This window comes from Dasypus novemcinctus, chromosome 11 (genome assembly GCF_030445035.2).
Source record: "Dasypus novemcinctus isolate mDasNov1 chromosome 11, mDasNov1.1.hap2, whole genome shotgun sequence".
In the NCBI taxonomy this organism is placed as follows: Eukaryota; Metazoa; Chordata; class Mammalia; order Cingulata; family Dasypodidae; genus Dasypus; species Dasypus novemcinctus.
In genome coordinates, this window is record NC_080683.1 from 61,200,149 (window position 1) to 61,225,029 (window position 24,881).

Genomic DNA, 24,881 nt, shown 5'->3' on the forward strand with positions numbered 1-24,881 from the left:
TCTGCCTCCTTTCAAACATTGAAGTCCATCCTCTGCATGCCTGTTCCCTCACAGCCTGCAGTTGTCTAAAGCTGTCACCTTCCTGTGTTGCCAGTGGTGGCCTGATGCTCAACATCCAGTGTACACTCACACACTGCAGGGTGAAAACCTGAACCTCTTGCAGTTAGGGTTCCAGAAGTGATTTAGGTTCAGGCAACCAGAGACGCTTTGCACAAGATTTAGAAGTTAGAAGTTGAGGCAGAGGTGGAGTTAATTTTTTCTGGCAAGTACATTTGTAGGGGATATTGTTTTTATTTTTGTTGTACCACTAAAAGAAGCCATGGTGTCTTATCAAAGAATATTCCAAGACAGGATATGGAGATGCCTCTTTTGCTAGTCTAGAGGGTGAGGCAGTGGTAGTGTGGCTCTGAAACAGTGGATTCCTGATTGTGGAAGTGGCAACAGCTCCTTAATGGCCATGCTATTGTGGTGTAGTTTTGAGAGTCATTTATGTCGGCCTGCTCAAAAGCATTCAAAATTATGTAATACGCCATCCTCCTCCTGCTTTTACTAAAAGTGGACTTAGTTTTCTACAAATAAATTCTGGTAAGTAGCTTAAATTACCATAGCTACCTTCTTTTCCAGGTCCTCTGGAAAGACTGAGGTTTTTTTCAAATGCAAAGTATATAAACGATAACAACAAAAAATTGGGGTGAATTACTATTTTTCCCATGTAATTATTCCTATTTTTGCATTTTCTGGTTCTTCTCCATATACATACATATTTTTATAAAAATAACATCATAACACACATACTAGTTAAAAATAGTTTCTAATTTAATCTTTTCATTTTGAAAGAAATTTCTTTTTCCCATTTCTAACCAATTTTCCTTTTCTTTTTTTCAGGTAATATTCAAGTAGCATTAGGCTCAAATCAATTTGAAACCTTTTTTTGTTTGTTGGTTTGGTTTGTTTCTTCGCTGCTTTATTTTGTCATTAAAGTACCAAACCATTAATTTGTATTATCAAATGCTGCCCCAAAGGCATGTTTGCATTCCACTTACCTATGATTGTAGAACGCAAATGTCCAACGTGAAATTTTTTGGCAATATTAGGTGAACTGCAACAAATTGCAAAAGTTATATTTCTGTTCTAAGAACAAGAGTTCTAAAAATGAACTAGGTCATGCCTCCATAGTTTAACATAATTGAGGACTAAGGCGTTTGGTAATTTGAGGCAAAGATAAATTAAAAATTAGAAATTTAGAGCAAAGATAAATTAGAACTCAGAAAGTATTATCTTTAGTGAAATTGATCCTATGAGTTAAGAGGTAGTACCAAATACAGAAGTGGCATACTTATGAAGCTGATATATTTAAGGATTGATACAAAGAAGAAATTCAGAGACACAGACAATGTTGATAAATTTGATGTTAAGCTTAATGCAGTGGTCCTCAAACTCTTTATACTCTTAAATTACTGGGGACCCCAAAGACATTGTTTATATGGGTAATATCAGTATTTACTATATCAGAAATTAAAATAGACAAAAATATTTATGCATAAACATTTTCAGAATAAAACATGATTCATCACTCCAAATAACATATTTATCATTCTTGCATGTCCTTGAGAAGTTATAATCAATAATTTAATAATAGTGTAGGCTTCTAGAGTACTCATTACCTGACAATTTTACACACTCTACATATATTAACTCATTTAATACCTATAAGAGCTGTGAGGTAAGGTATTCATCTCTTTTCACATATGAAGAAACTAAACAACAGAAAGAGATGATGAAGTAAATGGGGCAATATCCTGATGATTCTTGAAAATGGGTGATGAGCAAATGGGGGTTAATTATACTATTTTCACTATTTTGTGCATGTTTGGAAATTTTGTAAGTTTTCAATTTTTTTTTTTTAAGAAAAATTAACTTGAACAGAGTTAGGTAAAAGTGGTAACGTTTATAAGTTACATTTTGGTCTGAGTGACTCCAAAACCTTGTTATACCCTTTTTAAGGGTTTTATAATTAAAAAACTTGATCCTACAACTATATGTACATAATTGTGAAATTATGAAACTACAAGGATGTTCACTAAATCATCAGTTAGAAATAAAGTAAATTGTCCTTCAATAGAGTTAAAAAAATAAGAAACCTTCTACTTTCAGGCAAGATAGACTAACAGGGACTAGACTTACCCTTCTTCTTAAAAGCAACCAGAAAACTAGAAAAATATATGAAACATTGGTTTCCAGACAACAGACAAAGGGCAGGACTGTAGAGTATGAAATGAACCCTAGGACTGGACCATTTCACTGTTTTACCATCAAAATTTGCAGGATGCAGCTAAAGCAGAAAAATGTACAGGATGGAATGTTAATATTAGAAAAGAAGAAAGGTGTCAAATAATGATCTCAGCTTCTTTAAGAAACTAAAAAAAGAGAGACAAATTAAACCCAAAGGGAGCAGAATAAAAATAAATAATATAGATAAAAACCAAAATCAGTAAAATAGAAAAGACTGAGAAACCATTCTATATCATAATTGTGGTGGTATCATAATTGAACACCTTTACCAAAATTCATCAAATTATATGCTTAAATCTGGTGAATTGTACTACATATAATTATACCTCAACAAAGCTCAAAAAAAAAAAAAAAAAAAAGCCCAGACAATGGAATACTATGAAACAGTAAAAAATAAGATATTAATATTGAAGGAAACTCAAAATACATTGATAAATGAAAAAAGCAAGGAGTAGAACAATGTGTAATGTGTGTGATCTGTTTATAAGGGCAGAGAATAATAAGAAAAGGATATTGGTAGATGCCCATAAGGAAAGAACTGGGAAACTGGGACAGGAAAGAGACTTCCCTTTCACCCAATACCCTTTAGTAATCTATTTATTTTTAAAAACTAGGTATTTATTTATATTATCTGTTCAAAACAAACAAAACTTTCACTTCTTTGTCTTCTTCCTTTAGTATTAGTAAAATAAAATCTATCTAGGCTTTCAGCCTGGACAAACGATCCCTTGAAACCATTAAATTTGCCATTCTCTTTCATTCTTTGTATGGAATGAAATGGAAAACACAAATCCTACTATAAATTACATTCCAGACACCTGTATTTCATATAATCTCCTCAAACTTGCAAGAAAGGAGATATTACTCCTCTTATTTTCCAGGTAAGAAAATAGACCAGAGAAATAAAGTGCCCCATCCCAAACCACTGAGTCAGTTATTAGCAGTCAGAATTGGTATCCTGATTTCCTGGATTTCCAGACCATACCAGAGGTCCCCATCCGTTTTTTTTTTTTTTTTTCCTATCTGATTGTGCCATCATCTTTTTGGTGCACTGCTCTACTGCATGGGGGCCCATGCCTCTCTGTGCCTCACAGGTCTGGGACGCCTTTTTTCTTTTTTTACCAGGAGGTACCAGGTATCGAATCCAGGTCCTCCATATGGTAAACAGGAGCTAAATTGCTTGAGTTCACAGTTGCTTCCCCCCAATGTGTTTTGAAAGGACAGCACTGCACATTTGAAATAGTGGTGGTGGTGGGTGGGGTGGGGTTGGGGAGGCAGTCTAAGTGTGTGGGTGCTCTGCTGAGGAAAGAAGGAAGACTACAATTATTGACTGTTCTCCCTCTGCAGGTTTGATCTGAACAAAGTAAGAAAGGCTGAACTTTCAGACAGTAGAGAATAGCGGTCAGCTTCAAGGGAGTCATTTACTCTGGCACTTTTATCACACTGCTCTTAGATTGGACAATATATGAAAACCTCAACTATGTATTAGGAGGAAGTAAAGATGTCAGAGTTAGCTCTGTAACCATGAGTAAGTTACTTAACCTATTGTTAATCATCATCTCAATTTAGAGGGCAGGTTTCTAAAGCACAGTGATTAATTTTTGCTTTTAGGAGGAGCAGGGATGAAAGTTTCCTGGTCTACTCTAGAGATTATATATTTTAAAATTTCTTCTTCCCACCTCTCTTTTCAGAAGAAATTCAAGAACAGTGTTTTCTCTATCAGTTTTGGCCCTATCTCCTATCTGTTTGTCTCTACTCTGAAACACAATGGTAAGCACAGAAGCATCAAGAAAACTTCTGAAGGAGGGAGCAGCAATGGTCCCTCAGCAACATCAGACAGAAAATATCAGACAGTAAAGATGGCTGCCAGGAGATGGGCTGTGCCTTCATCAGCATTCAGATGCTCACTTAAGTTCCAGCCTTCTTTCACTGCTTTAGAAAAAAACTAAAAAGGGGAAATTCATAAGCAAATTAACTCCCATACAAAAAGCCTATAGAATAAAACTCAAACAGTATAGGTTATTTTTAAACATTTCTTGTAAGCATAAACAAAATGGAGCATGATATGGGAAACAAAAACTTAGGAGAAAAACCAGGGAATCAATGAATGAGACGGACTGGGTCTTTGTATTTCAAAAGCTCAGATGGGGAGGAAGGGTGATGTAGTTGAAGTCAAAATTAGGAAGAAGGTGCGCAAAGTGAGCACTGGTAGCAATTTTTCACACTCCTAAAAACTTACAAAGGCATTATTTGAAGGATGAATGTACAACAAAAGATACTCTACTGCCTCACTGTTGATTTTCCTTTATCTACTAGTAATGAAATACAGAAGTGCATAAGAATAATACGGTACTGAAATGCCTCCACAGAGAAGAAAACGATGTCTATGTTAACTCAAATAAAGACAAAAATGAAAAGAATTATAGATGGCTACAAATTCTTTGACACTCTTGCCATTAAGAGATGTCTATTTTCACTCCCCTTAAATTGGGGCTGATATTGTGACTTGTTTGACCAGCAGAAAGTGACAGGAATGATGTTATGCTTGTTCTATGACTAGGTGCTTTCACTATCTTGGAGCCTCAACTACCTTTGTAAAGAGGTCTTCCTAACCTGCTGGAAAGAATGTAGAAAGGCTCCCAGCTGAGGTGCCAGCTAAGTAAATGAGCTACATTGGATTTCTAGCCCCGGTAAAGACTTTAGAGACCAGAGCTCCATAAATGACCACAGGTATGACAACCACTGTCTAATTTTTGACCCAGGGAGTCATGAGCATCAAAATGATTGTTTTAAGCCATTAAGCAGTGTTAGCAAACTTTTCCTAATGGGCCAAATAGTATATATTTCAGGCTTGCAGGCCATGCAGTCTCTGTTGCAGCTATTCAACCCCGCCCTTGTAATGAGAAAGCAGCCCTGGACAATATGCAAACAAATGCATGTGGCGTTTTATGTCCCAGTAAAACTTTATTTACAAAATCAATGACAAGTGGCAGGTGACAGGCTGCTTTTTACCTGTGGGCTGAAGTTTGCCAATCCCTGTGTAAATTTTGCAGTAGAATGTTATGCAAGAAGAGATAATTAAAAAAGTAGGCAACTTTCTCTGGGGAATATCTTAGGATAGTTATTCTCTGGTGTGAGGATATCTGCATGAAGTCCCTCTCCTCTCTTTGATGCCACAAATATTGAAACCCAACCTTAAATATCACAACTAGGGTGTACTGGTAGTATAAGATTCATAAGATCTGTCTGCTCCACAGGAACATTAGCTTATTCAAAACAGGTAAGTCAGAGTCTTAGAGAAACTGTCTGTTCTATAGACACGAGTGAGTAGCAGAGACAATACAAATGTGGAATCCCATAAAATCTACTCTTTCTCTGATTATCCAGGTGCTAATCATAACTTATTCCAAAAATTACCATAAATTGCAATAATCAGTTAGCAAACCTATAATCCCTATCAATTTTTTATAATCCTCCATAAAAATATATATTGAAGACAAATGCCTTAGCAAGTTCTTTCTAAGTAGAAAAACAAAAGTTCATCAAGATGCTTCCTCAGATTTCAGAAGGCAATTAATACTTTTTTGGAAAGCTCTAATACTTTTCTTGAACTGTCAACCTATCAACTGTACTCTGAAAGTGTGAGTTCCCAGCATTCTATTTTCTCTTTTTGGTTATCTAAACACCATGCACACATTAAACAGTTGCACTAGTAGCACATTATAAAGTTACGAAGACTACTCAGAGGCATATTAAAACCTCAAGCAATTTTTCTGGTAATTTTAAAAACATATTACAAATACCGTAAGACTGTTCTCTGGTAATCAAATCACTTTAAAATTTTTAATATGATGGTAACCACTACCTCTGCTTTAAGAGGTTACTACAACTAAGAACCAGTTCTTCCAAAAAAGTAATTCTTAGATGCTTAAACTAAAAAAGAAAGAAAAAAACCCAAAAGCCTAAATAACCACTAGACTTTTTGGTTGGAGTCCAAAAAAATCTATTTTCATTGACAGTTTAACCATCAATTCACCATGACCTTAAGAAAATAATATAATCTCACTGGTTTTCAATTTGTCTACATGTAATTTAATGAGCCCCCAGATGATGGTAAAACCCAGTTCACTTGATCAACCAATACATAAAATGAGTAGGCACTCACCTGAATTCAACCACTACCCTCCTTTGGGGAAGACCAGAGAAAAGTTCACTTTTTAATCCATATTTTGAGCCATCTTCAATTACTCGTTGTAGCACTGTCTGAAAAGTAAAAGATGTGGGAATTGGTAGAAAAAATGGCAATTTTCTTAATTACTTTATTATTGGGAAATAAATATTGCTAATTTACTCCAATTTATGGAATTAAGAATTTTATATCAGTGGCAGCAGCATACCTCCTCCACCACTTCTCCATAGCTAATACTAGTCAGAGGCATAATAGAAAATTAACATTTATGGGAGCTCAATGCCCTTTAATACATCCTAAGGACATCTATTCATCCTTATAATAATAAATGATGTAAACATTCTACAGGTGAGGAAACTGAAGTCTAGAGAGGTTAAAGAACAGCCAAAAGTCTCACAGCAAATAACAACAAAACTGGAAGCAGCATCTAACATTTATTGACTATATACTATGTGCCATACACTCTTCTAAGCATTTTATACGTATCACCCTCATTTAATCCTCACAACAACTCTAGATATGAGTACTATTTTTATAATTGAGGAAATAGAAACAGAGAGATTAGGCAACTTTCTCAGGTCACACTGCTACTAAATCATGCGGCAAAACCTTTACTCTCTCCACAACTCACATTTTACTGTATGATGCTGCTTCTTCTGTGATTCTAAAATCATAACTAATAGCGGAAAACTAATAAATATTACAACTCAAATGCCTATTAGTTTATATAAGTACAAAACAAGGATATTTCACAGAAACTTCCACAAGACATTTCAAGCTATTTTTTCTTATCAACACAGAACTATTTTTAGAGTTCATAAAATTCACACTTTATTTTGTTAATGGGATGATGTAATTTTTTCTAGTGTACTCATGATAATAGTGTGATGAACTTGTACTTACTCATAGTGGTTTTGCTCCACACATGGAATTTTCAGTCCTAAATGTGTTTTTTATGATGTGAAGAATTTTACTATAATAAGAGTCCATTAAGATGACACTAAACGGGACAGGCAGAGTAAGCAGCAGCAGAAAGAAAAACAGTACATATAACCAGTATTTAAGAAGCATCTACAGAATGCTAGTCTCTAGGCTCGTGAATCTATATGTTACTTTTAAGTCTCACAATCTTCTAAGGTGGGCAATATTTCTCCTTTAATAGACGTGAAAAGTGAGGTTCAGAAACAGTATTTGCCCAAGGACACAGAGAAAATATTCTCTTCACTCACACTGGGCAGTAGGAAACAGAGAAAGGATTAATAAATACATAACTAGAATAATGTCTATAATACACAAAGGATCCAATAAATGTTAATTACTCCAAGAAAATGTATGACAAGAAGCCTGCAAGTGAGGAGATAAACAATGAGAAGAAATTGATATTCATATTATTTTAAAATTTAAGGTCTAACAAACCTTTTTCAGTTCTCATCCTCCCTCTTCTTCCCCCTCCTTTTAACTTATTATTTTGAAATACTTCCAAAGTTACAGGACCATTTCAGAAATAATACAAATCCCATACAGTGAACTCTAACATAGCCTTATCATCCCTAGTCACCCAGTTTTAATATTTTGTCACATTTGCCATATCACTCTACTTATCTATCCACCTATATGTCTATCAATTCATTTCTTGAACACTTGAATGTAGGTTGTATACACCATGCTGACTCAAGTCTATGTTCTATTCAAACATTTCAGTGATTCTATATCATTTAAAAGGGTTTATCAATTTATGGTCTGATTTTTACTTTATAAGCATACCATCTTTTTAAAAAAACAAGTTGCTTTGTTAAAGGAAAGATTGTACTATCAAAAATATTAACATGTTAGAAGTATTTGGGTTTTTTTTTTTTTTTGCAATAAATATATAGCTACTAAATGAAATAAATTTCATTAGTGTACTGCCAAAAAATCATCACATGTGCTACCTGTGGTACACATAGCAGACTCTGGAAAATAATGACATGGAAAAAGCTGAAAATCTTATGCATATAAAGCCTACTACCTTTGAGAATGATCCATGTAACACATTTTAAGCCACTGTATAGTGATCCAAACTTAAGCTAACATTAACCACCCACGGTGCTACCAGTGCTAACAATTCAATTGCAGTGCAAGAACAGATATATTCTATGCAAGGCAAAGTTTGCACAGGTATATGCTATGGCAATTCATAATTCTCTGCCTGATGTGTAACTTTCGTACATAGGTCATTGGCTACAATTTGTATAAACTTAAAATAAGACAAGGATGAAGGGGAAGAGGAGGCAGGAAGAAGAGGACTAAGAGGAAGAGAAGAAGTTTTATAATGCTTCTGAGAAGGGTTAAACTGTTTTCTTGCTGTAATACGAAAACTTGATTAGACATATAAATGACCAACCAACTCAATACTGGTAGGCATTAAATTAAAAAAAACAAACAAACCAGAGTATGCATTGTGTTCAAACATTTTTTAGATAGTGGTTTTTATTATTAATGAAAGAAGTTGTTGATGTGGGAAAAGTGAGGTGTGTGGGAGAGAGGCATATGGGAATCCCCTATATTTTTTAATGTAACATTTTGTGTGATCTATATATCTTTTAAAAATATATATATATTTTTTAAAAAAGGTGATCACCAGAAAAATAAATAAATAAAAAGGGTTGAGTTTATAAAACAATCATGTATAACATATGGATTCCATTATCATCACCCCAACACAAACATCCTGTACTGTTGTGGAGCGTTTGTTATAAATGATGAAAGAACATCATCAAAATATTACTGCTATTATCTGTAACTTACATTTGGTATAATTTTCCCAGTAACTACCCTATTATTAAGACCATGTAATAGTACTGTATACTTGTTATAGTTCATGAGAGAATGTTCTCATATTTGTACTGTTAACCACAGTCCATCATCTACCATGGGGTTAGTTGTATTACATGGTCCCATGCCTTGTACAATCCATCCAAAGTATATACTCAGTTGCTCTCAGAGTTCATAGTTATGCTGTCATCACCTCAGTTAATTTAAAGCATTTTCTTTAGTCCAAAAGAGAAAATCCCATATCCCGTTACACATCCCCTATTTTTGACCCTTAGCATTGATAAAGTACCTTCTTTGCCACTGATGCAAAAATACTACAATATTACTGTTAACTATAGTCCATAAGTTACATCAGTTGTATTTTCCCCATATCATCATATTCTTAATACCTTGTAATAGTGATACACATTTGTTCTAATTCACAGAAGAACATTCTTGTATTTGTACTAACAACTCTAACCCTTTTCCATACATTTACAATCAACCTATTTAAAAATTCTACATACAGGGAAGAGGATGTAGCTCAAGAAGTTGGGTGCCTGTCTGTAACACAGAAGGTCCCAGGTTTAGTTCCTGGTGCCTCCTAAAGAAGACAAGCAAGACAGTGAGCTGACGCAATGGACTGGTGTGGTGGAATGATGCAACAAGATGATGCAACAAGGAGACACAATGAGGAAATACAATGAGAGACACAAGTGGGCAGCATATGTAGCTCAAGCGATTGGGCACCTTCCTTCCACATGGGAGGTCCAGGTTCAGTTCCTGGTGCCTCTTAAAAGTAGATGGGCAAACACAAAGAGTACACAATGAACAGACACAAAGAGCAGACAGTGAGCACAAACGAGGCAGGGGAGAATAAGAAAATCTTAAAAAAAAAATTGTACATACATTAAGCATCAGCTCCCCCTTCTCAACCCTCATTCTATCTCCTAATAACCTATATTCTAGAGTTTAACTCCATGAATTTACTCACTGTATTTATTTATAATGTTTTAAAATTATGTTTATTTAGCGTATGTACATGTAAAAGAGAAATCACCCTCTGATCCCACCCAGCAGAAAACATGCACAAACCCAAGGTATATGTGGAGGGGTACTCATTGTATTTAATCAACAGTGAGGCCATACATTATTTGTCCTTTTGTGTCTGGCTTATTTCACTTAACATAAGGTCCTCAAGGTTCATCCATGTTGTCCATATGCATCCCAACTTCATTTCTATTTACAGCAGAATACTATTCCATCATATGGATAACCACATTTTGTTTATCCATTTATTGGTTGAAGGACACTTAGGCTGTTTTCATCTTTCACAATTCTGAATAATGCTGCAATGAACATCAGTGTGCAAATGTCTGCCTATATCTGCTTTCAGTTCTTCTGAATATATTCCTAGTAGTGGTTATTTGGGGACCCTTACCCTTCCAAATAAATTTGATAATTGGTTTTCCAATTCTACAAAAAAGGCTTCAGATTAGGATTGCACTGAATATGGAAATCACTTTAGGTAGACTTGACATCTTAACGATATTTAGCCTTCTAATCCATGAATCTAAAATGTCCTTCCATTTGTTTGTTTATTCTAAATAGTAGGTGTCTTAATGTAGGTCTTTTCAGACTTATTGTTTGGAGTATGTTGTCCTTCTTAGATATTGATATTTATGTCTTTCATAAGGGTTAGGAAATCTTTGGCCTTTGTTTTCTCAAATATTCTTTCTGCTCCTCTTCCTTTATTTTCTCCTTCCAGGACACCCATAATACATATGATTGTGCATTTTGCAGTCATTCAATTCCCTAAGACCATGTTCAATTTTTTCTATTCTTTTCTCTGTTCAAGTTCAGACACTCTGTCCTCTAATATGTGTATCTGTTCCTCTGCCATTTCAAACCTACTGTTATATGTCTCTAATTTTGTTGTTGTTTTCCTTGTTTTTGAGGTACCAGGACTGGGGATTGAACCCAGGACTGCATATATGGGAAGCCAGCACTCAGCCACTGAGCACACTGGCTCCCCTGAGTTGGTTTTTTTCATTTGTTTGCTTGTTGTTTTTTTGTTTTTTAGGAGGCACCAAGAACCGAACCAAGGGCCTCCCGTGTGGGAAGCAGGCTCTCAACCACCTGCGGCATATCCACTCCCCCCATTGTATTTTTAAGATTTTTTTATTTTTATTTATCTCCCCTCCTCACCCGCAGCTTGCTTGGTGTCTGCTCTCTGTGTCCATTTGCTGCACATTCTTTTGCTTGTCTGCTTGTCTCCCTTTGTCATGTCATCTTGTGCCAGCTCTCTGTAGGTGCAGGGCGTCAGCTCTGTGGGTGCGGGCCAGCTTGCCTTCACAAGGAGGTCCTGGGACGTGAATCCAGGGTCTCCCATATGGTAGACGGGAGCCCAATCGATTGAGCTACAGCCGCTTCCCCCCTAATGTATTTTTAATCTCATCCATTTTGTCTTTCGTTCTCATACCATCTGTTACTGTTCTTTGCAAGCTTTCAAACTCTTCTTTATGTTCACCCAGTGTCTTCCTGATATCCTTTAATTTCAAATAGAACAAAAAAAAGTGGTTGATAAAATAAGCATAAGGAATTTTAAAGAAAAATCAAGATGGCCCAGAGGATTTGGGGGAATTGCATAGACTAGAAATTTGGTCTCACTTCATTGAGAATTTGGTGAACAGGTACTGAGAGGCAGTAGAATGAGACTTTAGAAGGTACCCGGGATGGAACCTGGACCTTCTGCGTGGGAGGCAGGTGCTCAACCACTGAGCTACATCTGCTCTCGGAATGAGACCTTTTGTTGAAAGTTTTATCTCAACTGAACTTTAAATTTGATCAAAATAGAGCCATATTTTCCTTTAACTCCTTGAACTGATTTAGGTGAACATCATTGATTAGTTGTTTCATCCTGTTTTGTTTTTATTTTTAAGGAGGTACTAAGGATTGAACCCAGGACCTTGTACATGGGAAGCAGGCACTCAGCCACTGAGCTACATCTGCTCCCCTTGATTAGCTGTTTTAAATCCTGTGGCTCTTCAGGATTTTTAACATGTTCTTTTGGCTGGGCCATTTCTTCCTGTTTCTTAGCATGGCTTATAATTTTTTGCTGATTTCTAGGCATCTGATTACATTGGTGAGTTTACTCTGATGGTGTGGTTTTGTTTCGTGGCTGTTATTGGATTTTTTTGCTCAATTTACTCTAAATCTTTAATATTGCCCTACTTAAGTTATCAAACCAGGGTCATTAGGGGCACACTAGATCCAACTGGACCTGAGGATAAGGACATGAGAGACTCCAAAAAGACTTTTTTCCCCTTCACATTCCCAGCCTGCCAGGAGATGGCACTCTTTGGTGAACCTTTCCATGGAGGCCGCTGTTTCAACTTCCAGTGGCTGGTGTTTCTGGGTCAGTTAGAGCCACAATTCAAAGTAGGACCCTGTTGTTAAACTCACTGAAGGGAAACCACACTCATCCCTCCCCGTACCCCTTCTTACCAGGGAGGAAGATGTCTATTCCCTCTCAGTTGCTGCTGGCAGCCATGGGCCATACCAAGGCTATTTAATTCCAGGGTGGGGGATGGGTACTGTTCCCAGTCATGGGGTGAGTAACTCAGTTTCCTTTTGGCCTCTTCATCTTTCTGACCCCATTCCCTTCTGGACAATACATGTGGCACTCTCCTGGTCTGCAGACCTACAAAGTAGCTCTTTTGGACAGCTTCTGCCCTTCCGCTGCTGTTTTTGTAAGACTTAAGCCCTGCCTACCTACTCCAATGCCATCTTCCCAAATGATCAAATTTAAAGTTCAGTTGAGATAAAACTTTCAACAAAAGGTCTCATTCTGAGAGCAGATGTAGCTCAGTGGTTGAGCACCTGCCTCCCACGTAGAAGGTCCAGGTTCAATCCCGGGTACCTTCTAAAAAAAAAGTCTCATTCTACTGCCTCTCAGTACCTGTCCACCAAATTCTCAATGAAGTGAGATTGAATTTCTAGTCTATGCAATTCCCCCAAATCCTCTGGGTCATCTTGGTTTTTCTTTAAAATTCCTTATGCTTATTTTATCAACCACTTTTTTTTTGTTCTATTACTTATGTTTTATGAAAATAAGGAGTTAGCATTTAGTTTTTCTGTATAAATATTTTCCTTTCAAAAGAATATAGGCATTAATGAGCAGAAGCCATTTCTGATACTGTTCTTGTATTCAGAGCCCATTTGTTCTTTCAACAAGTAGTTATCTAGTACCTAGTATAAGCCAGGCAATGCGCTAGGAACAGGGAATCCAACAGTAAGAAAGACAATATAAACCCTCATAGAAATTAGAGAATAAAGGGCAGCAGGGATTAATGAAATTTTAAAAATGTAAAATAGTAACTACAGTAGTATCTACAAAGGAGTGCTGCATATTGCTATGAGAGAATATAAACAAGGGGGTCAGAGAGATGCTGCTGAGGAAATATCAAGATATGAAGGATAAAGAGTGTTAGTTAACTTAGTGGAATGGTTAGGCTAATGTGTCAACTTGGCCAGGTAATGGTCCCTAGTTCTTTGGTCAAGCAAACACTGGGGTAACAGTAATACAAAGGCATTTCATGAACTTTAATCATCAGTGGGTGATATTGAAAGTATTTACCCATAGTCACACCATAGACCTCATCCCATGAGAACAAACACTGGCTATGGAGCAGGACCTCTAGGATCCCTTGCAGTGCTGGCATTAACTTTTTAGTTGCTGGATTTGGGGAGGTTTATGGGTTCCAGGGAGGAGGCCAGGATAGCAGATGACTAGTTACATCTACAATCTACTGAGGAGAATGTCCCACAATGAGTGAAGTCTCACCCAATCAGCTGAAGGCCTTAAAAGGAGAAGTGATTTCAGCATTCAGAGAGAGAATGCCATCACTATTTCAGACAGCCAGAGTCTCCTGGGTAACTTCATCAGAGCCCCTGGCTTGCAGCCTGCCCTATGGAATTTGGACTTGTGTATCCCCATGGTCATGTGAAACAATTTTATAAACTCTCATACTATTTACAGGAGTCTCCTACCAGTTCTGTTTCCCTAGAAAACCCTATCTAACAGACTTAGAACGGCACTCTAGGCAGAGGTATCAGCATATACAAAGGTTTTGAGGCAGGAGAAGACACAATGAGTTCAAGAACTGGAGGAAGACCACTGTGGTTAACAGAGCAAGGGAGTGAGAGAACAATGGCTGGAACATAACTCGTCCTTACCTTTGTTAATAGTTCTCTGTTTATTTTGAAATTTACAGTTCCTTGGCCAGTGCTGATTTCACTCACCACTATATCACATTTTAACTGAAAAGATAACAAATCAAGAAAAATGGTATGTTATAAAATAGGCCTGATGAGATATGCATGTCTAATATAAAAAACAGCTTACAAGGCAGTAGGTGAGTCATCTCTTGCATTCACTATATCTGGACCCAACACTTGGCCAAACGTATTGCCATCATTCTATTTAAATAAACCCATTTTCTTCTTTTTCTAACTCAAACATTATTCTGTATTCAGAGTCCCCCTCTTCCTTTTTCCCTCACCTCAGATTACCACTTAATGTGGAAGAGATCATTGTTCTATTGCTCACCTACTTATTCTGACATGCAGTGAACACTTTTTAATCTCACCTACCTTTCAGGAGAGCTATAGATCTTGACCTTATGTCAAGGCATACACTGAAGCACTTGCACCACCACATAATACATAAATAGTTTAAATGCTTTCTCTTCTATGCATTTCCCTTCACTTTTTAACCTAGTAGATGTTCAAAAATTCTGACATACCTATGGAACTTGAAGAGATATCTGTTGTCACTTAAGAACCATTAGTTTTTATTTTTGGAAGTCATTTAAAAATGGGAGAAAGAGTCTAAATATTGTAATTGGGAAAACTTCTCTTCTTGGTATACATCCGCATAATCTGGGGTAATTCTGTGATCAAATAAATAGCTACCAAAGCACCTTTTTTTTTTTCCCAAAGCACCTTTACCATACTGATTAATTAATGAAATGTCTTTATAATAGTAACTCATGTGGCTCCAGTTCTTCAGAGTGCCCAGGTGCCTGTTCTGTGTCACATGGAATAAACAAACCTATGATACAAAACTTTCCCAACATCAGCCTTTGTGATGGTGTTACCCTAACAATTTTAGATTTGGTTATTGTCTGCAATCTTTCCAATTCTTCTTTTGGATGCCAAACCCATCAGAGAAATAAGAAATAAAGAGGCTTATTAAATCACCTAATCACTTCTTGGCAATCATGATTCTATTTACATCTAATCATTTCTTGTCATATTTGAATGTTCATCTTCTCAGAAACTCCTCTTAAAAATTGCAACTCACTGCTCTAATTTATTAGCCTTATTTTACTAAATTCAGAAGTCCATCCAACTTCGATCTGTAATTTTAATTAACACTTCAGTCCTCTTGTAAGTAATCAAAAAATTGAACAATGTTAGCTCAAGAGGAATTCTTTATAAGTAATTTGAAAAATCATTCTACCCTTATAGTACATGGTTATAATGAATTTAAATTATATTTTCCAAGGTTCCTGGAACAAAGAAACACATTAAATTCATTATTATGGCTGAGACAGTCTGCAGGTTTTTTCTTCTTCTTTAAAATAACAAGTTTATTATAATGCCAAAAAGAGATAACAGTGCTAAAGTACCTTCTCTGCCAGTCTCTTGGCTTCAACTTGAATATCTGGTCTTGAATGGTCATTGTTGTTTTCTAATAGAGCATCCACAGAAAGCTGAAAATCAGCTACTTCTCTAAAGGGAGACATTGAAATAGGAAAAAACTGTTACTTTAAAAACATTACTAGCATAACAGAAACTAATCACTATGGGTTCTTTACATCAACACAATTTAATCAGAAGAGGGTTTATACTTTCAAAATAAAAATCAAAGAAACCAGAAATATCATTAACTTGTATTTATTGAGAACCTTCATCTTTTTATAGTTTTATAAAACTCTTCCTTTTCTATTACCTAATTACAGCTTTATGATATCTCTGTGTGACAGGTAAAACAGCCACCTTATTTTATAGGTGTGGAAACTAATGTACGGTGAAGATAAACATCTCCCCTAAAATCTACAGCAAAGTCATAAGCAGACTCAGAAAAAAACCTAATCTCTTGATCTCTTCTGCAATGTTTCCTTCACTATTCCAAATACTTGCTTATTTCATATTCTTCCATTAAAAATTCCAAAATGATGAAAGCCAAGATATTTAAAAATACGTTTTCAACCTAAGAAAAAGAAAAATATTATTTTTAATATTCAGTAATTCATTAAAGAGACATTTAAATTTTGCTATTTGCCCCTTTCATTAGGTTAGTGAACAGAAACTAAAACAAATGAACAAAAACCACCACAAAGGAACCCAAAGTGAAAATAATCATTTGCTTCTTGGTAATAGTTATCTGTAGAGGCTGAGGGTAGGGAATGGAATCAAAGAAGTATCAACATTATCTCTAAGGTTTTATTTCTAAAATAAAAAAATCAAGATCGCCCCTAGCTCTGCAAAAAAAGAGAACTGAAATAAATTTGAAAGATTAAAAGTTAAGAGTTGGGAAACGGATGTGGCTCAGCCAACTGGGCTCCCATCTACCATATAGGAGGTCCAGGGTTCAATGCCCAGGGCTTCCTGGTGAGGGCAAGCTGGCTCATGTGGTGAGCTGACCCATGCAGCATGCCGGCCCATGCGGGAATGTGGCCCCGCGCAGCAAAGTCACTCTGCATGGGAATGCCACCTCGCACAGGAAAAGCTGCCCCGCACAGGAGTGCTGGCCAATGTGGAGAGCTGGAGCAGCAAGATGACACAACAAGAGACATGAGGAGAGAAACTAAGAAGACAGAGCAGAACAGGGAAGCTGAGGTGGTGCAAGAGAGTAATTGCCTCTCTCCTACTCCGGAAGGTCCCAGGATCAGTTCCCGATCCACCTAATGAGAATACAAGCAAACACAGAATACACAGCGAATGGATACAGAGAGCAGATAACAGGAGGAATGGCAGGGGGCAGGGAGGGGATTTTTTAAAAATCTTAAAAAAAAAAGTTAAGATCTGATAACATTAGGAAGTGAGCATATGGAAGGTTCATTACACTATTCCTATAAACTATTTTGTAGGTTTAAAATAGTTCAAGTCATAAAAATTAAAAAATCAATATAGAGGTGTCTTTATAATTCCTATACTGAACATCTGATGTTTAATAAAAAGATAGGCTAGAATTATCTGTCTGGCCCATGAGTCACTGGTACAAAAAGGCATATTTTGGAGAGACACATGTGACTTTCCTCGTGTCACTCATGAAATTTATAGATATGCCTAAAACCTCCTATGCAGCTTCCAGTTAACACCCCTTAAAGAACCTAGTCTACAGTGATCATTAAGAATTGTCCTGGGGAAGTGGATGTAGCTCAAGTGATTGAGCTCCTACCTACCACGTGGGAGGTCCTGGGTTCAGTTCCTGATACCTCCTAAAGAGAAGACAAGCTGACCCAGAGAGCACACAGAGATTGGACACAGAGAGCAGACATGAGTGCAAAACAAAAGGGGGGGGGGGAATGGATGGATAAATAAATAAATAGAATTGTCCTGAACCTTAATCCAATGTCCAGAAGCCTAGTGTCAATTGCATTTACCAACCCATACTCATCTACTGACATTTGAGCTGTAACAGCTGACCCAAATACATCTAACCAATCATGCCAGTGTGATCTTGGGCAAGTTACTAAACCTGTCTGGACCTCAATAAAATGGTGATGACAAAAGCTGTTGAGAAATCAAGTCCTGCTGATATATAATATGAATCCTAGTTCTAATGTTAAATAAAAATGCTGAAGAATACCAAAACTGATTCCTGAGGAATTATTCTGCCTGTACTTCTTCATGTACTGACTTGGCAAGCAGATTGCCCTCTTTGTTCTTTTCTAAGGCTAACCAGGATATGAAGAAATTTTTTAAAATCAAAGAAAATAAAGTAAAAGTAAAAGAAAGTAATAAGAACCCTAATGAGAATATTAATTGATATTATAAAGATCCGAATATACCAAAGCTTAAATAATCATTTTTGAAATATAACTAGAATACTTTATTGAAGGTTTAAGTTGCCATAAACCTATAACATGGCTCTTGAACATCAAGTAAACACTGAGCACAAATGATTTTCTAAACTTATTTTTAAAGACAATTATAAATAGTAGAATGGCATCTATAATCTATTCTAGAGATGAATAATATACTAGCAAAGTTCAATTTAAAATTTTTATTATCTCCATAAAATCACATAGTTCCACCTAGCACAGTGAAGAAGTATTTTTAAAAAATCACCCTGTTAGGCTATTAACAATGATTAATGACAACTTATTAATCAAGGAATATTTAAAACAAGAATTCTGAAATTAACTGAAGGGCTATTCAACACTAAGTAAGGGCAATAGAGAACATGAGTGGGAAAAACCATAATTCACCAACTTTGCAGGTCTCTCTTTCGGTACTTAATATCACTTCAGGATAAAGTAGGACATGTAGAACAGTTAAACTTGGTTTTAGTACTATTAATTGTAGCAAAGCATATTTAATATGGAGACTCTTAAACAACCACTGTTTCAAAGAAGAAATCACAAAGGCAATTAAGAAATATTCTAAGGCAAATGAAAATGAAAACACAACTAACCAAATCTTATGGGATGCAGCAAATACAGTGCTGTCAGGGAAATTATAGCTATAAATGCTTACATTAAAAAAGAAGAAAGACTTCAAATCAGAGACCTAACCTCAAAGTGAAAGAACTAGAATAAGAAGAGTAAACCAAACCCAAAGCAAGAAGAAGGAAAAAAACAATGATTAGAGAATAAATAAATGAAATAGAAAACAACAACAAATGCAGAGAATCAATAAAACTGAAACATGGTTCTTGAAAGTATCAATAAAATTGACAAACCTTTAATTTAGACTGAAAAAGAAAAAAGGGAAAGGGCACAAATGACTAAAATCAGAAATGAAAACAGTGCCATTACTAGAGACATCACTGAAATATAAAAGTAGTATATTAAGATTTTATGAACAAGTGTACACCAATAAATTAGGTAACCTAGATGAAATGAACAAATTCTTAGAAACATACTATCTACAGAGATTTGAGAAGAAATAGAAGTTTTAAACAAACCAATAGCCAGTAAAGAGCTTGAATCAGTAATCAAAAACACCCAACGGGACAATCAGCAAGATGAAAGTGGAGTGAGGAGCTCCTAGAGTCAGCTCCTGCTACAGGGCAGTTAGTAAACACCCAGAGTTATTTGGAGCTAGCTGAAGCACCTGTTCGGGGGCTCCAGGAGGCCAGAAGAGCATCCTACAATGTCTTTGGAGGAGTAAAAGGAAGAGATGCCCATGTGCAGAGAAGACTCATAAGTAGAGTGTTCCATGCCATGATGCCAGGGCCCATCCTCCACTGGAGGCACAAGCCACCTTGGGAGCTGTTCCGAGGCTGGAATTGAAAGCTCTCCACTTCCCAAAAACAGGGGAGGAAGAGACAGTTGGGCACCAACTTCAGCTACTGATGAGTAAATTCAGTGGGCTGAAGTATAACCCTGAGAACAGCTAAAGTTTGAACCTGTTCAGGTCAGAAAGAGGCCGGGATCTGCCATCTTAACTTTGCGCCTGGCATGAGGGGAAGCGGGAAGACTGAAAATCACAGTGCTGGCGGGGACTGGCTGGTTTCCATCCAAATCAGATTGCAGCTCTGGCCTAGGCCCCGGTGTCATCTCCAGCAGGGAGGAAGCTATGGGGACCTGTGCCAGCCTCTCCAGGAAATTATCGGCCAAGCTGTGGAGGCTGGTGATTATCCTCCTCTGGTGGCACAAGCTGCACCAGGAGCTATTCTGTGGCTGGAATTGGAAGCTCCACTTCCAAAAAACAGGGGAGGAGATGGTTGACTGCCGATTTCAGCTACTGATTGGTAGACTGAAAATAAAGACAAAGAAACAGGAAATGAAAGTCCATGCAAGAAAGAAGATAAAAATCCAGAAAACACCAACTAAGAAGAGCAGACTGGATATACTGAACAAAGACTTTTAAAAGTCATCTTAAAAATGTACAGAGAGATGAAAGAAAATACAGAGAAAGAACTACAGGATATCAGAAAAACAATGAAAGAGCAATATAAGAATCTTAGTAAAGAGATTAAAATTTTAAAAAGGAACTAAACACAATAGAAATGAAAAATTCCCAGGAGGGTTTCAAAAGCAGATTGGAGGGAAGTGGTTGTGGGTCAATCATCTGGGCTCTTGTCTACCATATGGGAGGTCCTGGGTTCGCATCCTGGGCCTCCTTGTGAAGTCAGGCTCACCTGCATGCTGTGGCGAGCCATTGGCCAGCAAGCACCGTGGAGAGCCGACTCAGCAAGGTGATGCAACAAAAAGGGAAAAAACACACAAAAAAACAAAACCACAGAAGAGTGTGCAGTGAATGGGCACAGAGAGCAGACAGCAAGCAAGCTGCAAGGGGGGGGGGTGAATAAACAAAAATAAAATAAATACAGACACAGAAGAACACACAGTGAATGGACACAAAGAGCAGACAGCAAGCAAAAAAAATGCACGGGGATTTAAAAAACAAGAACAAAATGGACTGGAGCTGGCAGAAGAAAGAATCAGTGAACTTGAATACAAAACAACTGAAAGGAGTCAGGCTCACAAGTAGAAAGAAAAAAGCACTATAAAAAAGTGAAAATGGCCTAAGAGAACTCTGGTATACCATATGCATTATATTAGTTCCAAAAGGAGAAGCGAGAAAAGGGCAGAAGGAATATTCAAAGAAATAATGACAGAGAACTTCCCAAACTTAGTAAAAGCTATGAATATGCACAACCAAGAAGCCCAGACAACACCAAACAGGACAAACATGAAGAAGAATACACCCTGTCATATATTTATCATATTGTCAAATACAAAGGAAAAGGAGAGCATTCTGAAAGCTGCAAGAGAAAAGCAATGTATTATTTATAAGAGAGTGCCAATTACATTAAGTGGCAATTTCTCATCCGAAACCATGGAGGCAGGAAGGCAGGGGGTTGAAATACTTAAAGTGCTGAGAAAAAAACAATAGCTAAGCAAGAAATTTATACCCTGGCAACATTCTTCAAAACTGAGGGAGAGATTAAGACATTCCCAGATAAACAAATGCTGAGGGAGTTCATCACCACTAGACCTACCCTACAAGCAAAACTAAAGGAAGTTAGTCAGACTGAAAGAAAAGGATACTAAACAGTTGTTCAAAGTGGCATAAAGAAATAAAGACTTCCAGTAAAATTAACCATTTGACTATTTATAAATACTATTCTATTGTATTGCTTGGTATGGAACTCCACTTCTTACTTCCTAAAAGTACTAAAAGGCAAATGCATAAAAAGTAAAAATAAATCTAGGTTTTGAACATATAATGTACAGATTAATTGGTAACAAGTAAAAAAAATGGTGGAGGGATGCAAGGCAATTAGTACAGTGTATATGTATGCTATTGAAGTCAGACTGGTATCCGATCAAATATTGTTATATATTCAGGATATTCAATTTTAATCCCATTGTAAGCGCAAGGAAAACTTATGAAACACATATCTGGATAGAAATGAGAGGGCACTTAAAATATGGTATGGCATGAAAAAAGTAAATAAATATAAGGGACCTTAAATTCAAAGACACAAGTAAGTTGAAAGTATAAAAACGGCAAAAAGTATACCATGTAAGTAGTAACCCAAAAGAGAGCTGGGGTAGCTATTCTAAAATCAAATAGACTTTAGGTCAAAAACAATTATTAGGGACAGAATCAGTCGTTACATACTGATAAAGTGGTTAATTCAAGAAGAACATATAAAAATGATAAATATATATGCATCTAACAGCAGAGCCACAAAATATATGAAGCAAATACTCTTAGATTTGAAAGGAGAAATGGACACGCATACATTAACAATAGGAGAATTTAATATATTACTTTTAATAATGGGTAGCACATGACAGAAGGTTAATAAGGAAATACAATACTTGAATGATACTCTAAACCAACCAGACCTAATAGACATATATAGAACACTTTACCCAAAAGCACCAGAATACACATTCTTCTCAAGTATACCTGGATCATTCTCTAGGATAGATCATGTCTTAGGTCCCAAAACAGGTCTCAATAAACTAAAAAATACTGAAACTTTACAATCTGTCTTTTCTAATCCACAACAAAATGAAGCTGGAAATCAGTAACAGAGGGAGAAATGGAAAATTCACAAATATGTGGAAATTAAACAATGTACTCCTAAACAACCAATGGGTTAAAGATATCACAAGGGAAATTAGGAAATACCTTAAGGTGAATGAAAATGAAAATACAACTTACCAAAGCTTATGAGATGCAGCAAAAGCAGTGCTGACAGGGCATTTATAGTTACAAATGCTTACATTAAAAAAGAAGGAAGACTTCAAATTAGACACCTAACCTCAAAATCAAAGAACTAGGATAAGAAGAGCAAACTAAACCCAAAGCAAGAAGAAGGAACAAAATAAAGATGCGAAAACAAATAAAGGAAATAGAGAGAAAGAAAAAAAAAAAACTGCAATAAAGAGAATCAATAAAACCAAGACGGTTCTTGAAAGCATCAATAAAATTGACAAACTTTCAGTTTAGACTGGCAAAGAAGAAAAGAGATGACACAAATAACTAAAATCAGAAATGAAAACAGTGACACTACTACAGATACCACTGAAATAAAAAAAACAGTATAATAATAAATACTACGAACAAGTGTATGCCAACAAATTAGATAATCTAGAGGAAATGGATAAATTCTTAAAAACATACAAACTATCTACACGGACCAAGAAGAAATGACATGATCATGTCAAATGACACAGAAAAGGTATTTGACAGACCCAGCACTCCTTGATAAAAGCACCTAGAACGTTAGTAATAGAGGAAACTTCCTCAACATGATAAAGGACATATACGAAAACCTACGGCTAACATCATACATAAAGACCAATGCACTTTTGGTGAAAGACTGAGAGCTTTCCTTCGAAGATCAGAAATAAGACAAGGATGCTCACTGTCACCACTGTTATTCAACACTGAACTGGGAAGCTCTACCCAAGCAATTAGGCAAGAGAAAGAAACAAAAGGCATCCAAATTATAAAGAAAGAAGTGAAAATTTTCTATATTTGTACATGGCATGATCCTGTATCCAGAAAACCCAGAAAAATTTACAACAAAGCTATAAGAACTAATAAATTCAGCAAAGAAGTGGAGTACATGGACTACAATTAATAGTACAGTTATAAAAGTTGTTTTCATCAACTGTGACAAACATTTCACATCAGTGCAAGCTGCTAATAATAGGGTAGTATATGGGAATCCTGTATTTTATGCATGATTGTTTTATAAACCCACTTCTTTAATTAAAAAAAAAACAGGTTGAAAATTATAAATCATACATGATGGTTAATTTCAGGGGCTTTCTAATCTGTAAATTGAAATACAATTTTCTATGGCATGTCAAAGTTAGCAACATTTTAGATTGTTACAAATATATTATACTTAACTCTTTTTTGGAAATTGGAACTGCACATATTGACTTGATCAAGTTTTCTGGTGGAAGATTCAACACTCTGGAAAGCTAAAGATCAAAAAGAACATAACAGGGTAAGTGGACTATTGATCTACTTTTGCCAGATTCATGTTAGTTCAATCTACTGAACCTGGTTAAAACAACAGCAATAACAACAACAAAAAATCATCCAGTTTTGGTTAATAAGAATATCCAGGATGGATGTAATGATGTAACAGTTTATTAGCTATAATATTTCTCAACTAAAATATACTATAAACAAAGGAGTACTTAATCTCAGTATAATTAAGACATCTAGTCCTATCAAGGAAAAATTAAAAACATTACATTAAGGCTCAAATATGCAAATAGTGAACGTCTAAAACTGTTGTCATGTATTGTTTAGAGTATAGTAAATCTTTACCTTAAGCATATTTAAAAGTAATATTTCAGATAAAATAACACTAGTAACTGGTTATCAAAGCTGTAAAATATAAAATTTCTTGATTACATATGGGAGGATGAACACATGAGATTACAGCCACTTTCTCCTAAAACCCATATAAAGTGATGTAAGGTGAAAAAAACAGCATAAACTCACAAGTGACAGAATATAGGAGAAGAGATGAAAGCAACAAAATTTTGAAGATGTATTGAGGTGGATAAGTCATACTAACTTAGCATATCTGAGAAGGTAGAAACCCAAGCCGATGGGATGGTGGGAGGGTGGGCAATAGTAGGTACTTTCATCGTGCAGAACCTAGAAAGAAATGCAGGGACCAGGTCCTCTGAAAATGGAGGTATTGATGGGGCTGTAAACAAGAAGCAGAGACACAGACTTTCTCCCCCACTCCGTGCCACTGAACAATAGCTCCTGCCTCACTCTTCCATGCCCCTTCCACACTCTACCCCCAAAACACAGATAGGAGAGTAAAGGTTTACTCTCTTTAAAGGACAAATTAGAAAGCAGGAGCACACAG

At 36.2% G+C, this 24,881-nt stretch overlaps 1 protein-coding gene across 4 annotated transcripts in view; it reads right to left on the reverse strand.

The window, feature by feature from the left end:
* RARS2 (arginyl-tRNA synthetase 2, mitochondrial) overlaps positions 1 to 24,881 on the reverse strand; it is an 87,950-nt gene that overhangs the window by 39,070 nt on the left and 23,999 nt on the right. For 3 of the 4 annotated variants that reach the window (XR_011650094.1, XM_004454497.4, XM_058307132.2), the window contains exons 2-6: positions 23,897 to 23,970; positions 15,970 to 16,072; positions 14,513 to 14,596; positions 6,458 to 6,555; positions 1,044 to 1,099 (exon numbers count right to left, since the gene is read on the reverse strand). Coding sequence is in view for 2 of the 4 variants with exons in the window: in XM_004454497.4 (XP_004454554.2) it covers positions 1,044 to 1,099; positions 6,458 to 6,555; positions 14,513 to 14,596; positions 15,970 to 16,072; positions 23,897 to 23,970 (415 nt within the window). In the remaining 2 variants the exon portion in view is untranslated. The remainder of the gene's footprint in view (positions 1 to 1,043; positions 1,100 to 6,457; positions 6,556 to 14,512; positions 14,597 to 15,969; positions 16,073 to 23,896; positions 23,971 to 24,881) is intronic. The other variant, XM_058307133.2, reaches the window with a different exon arrangement.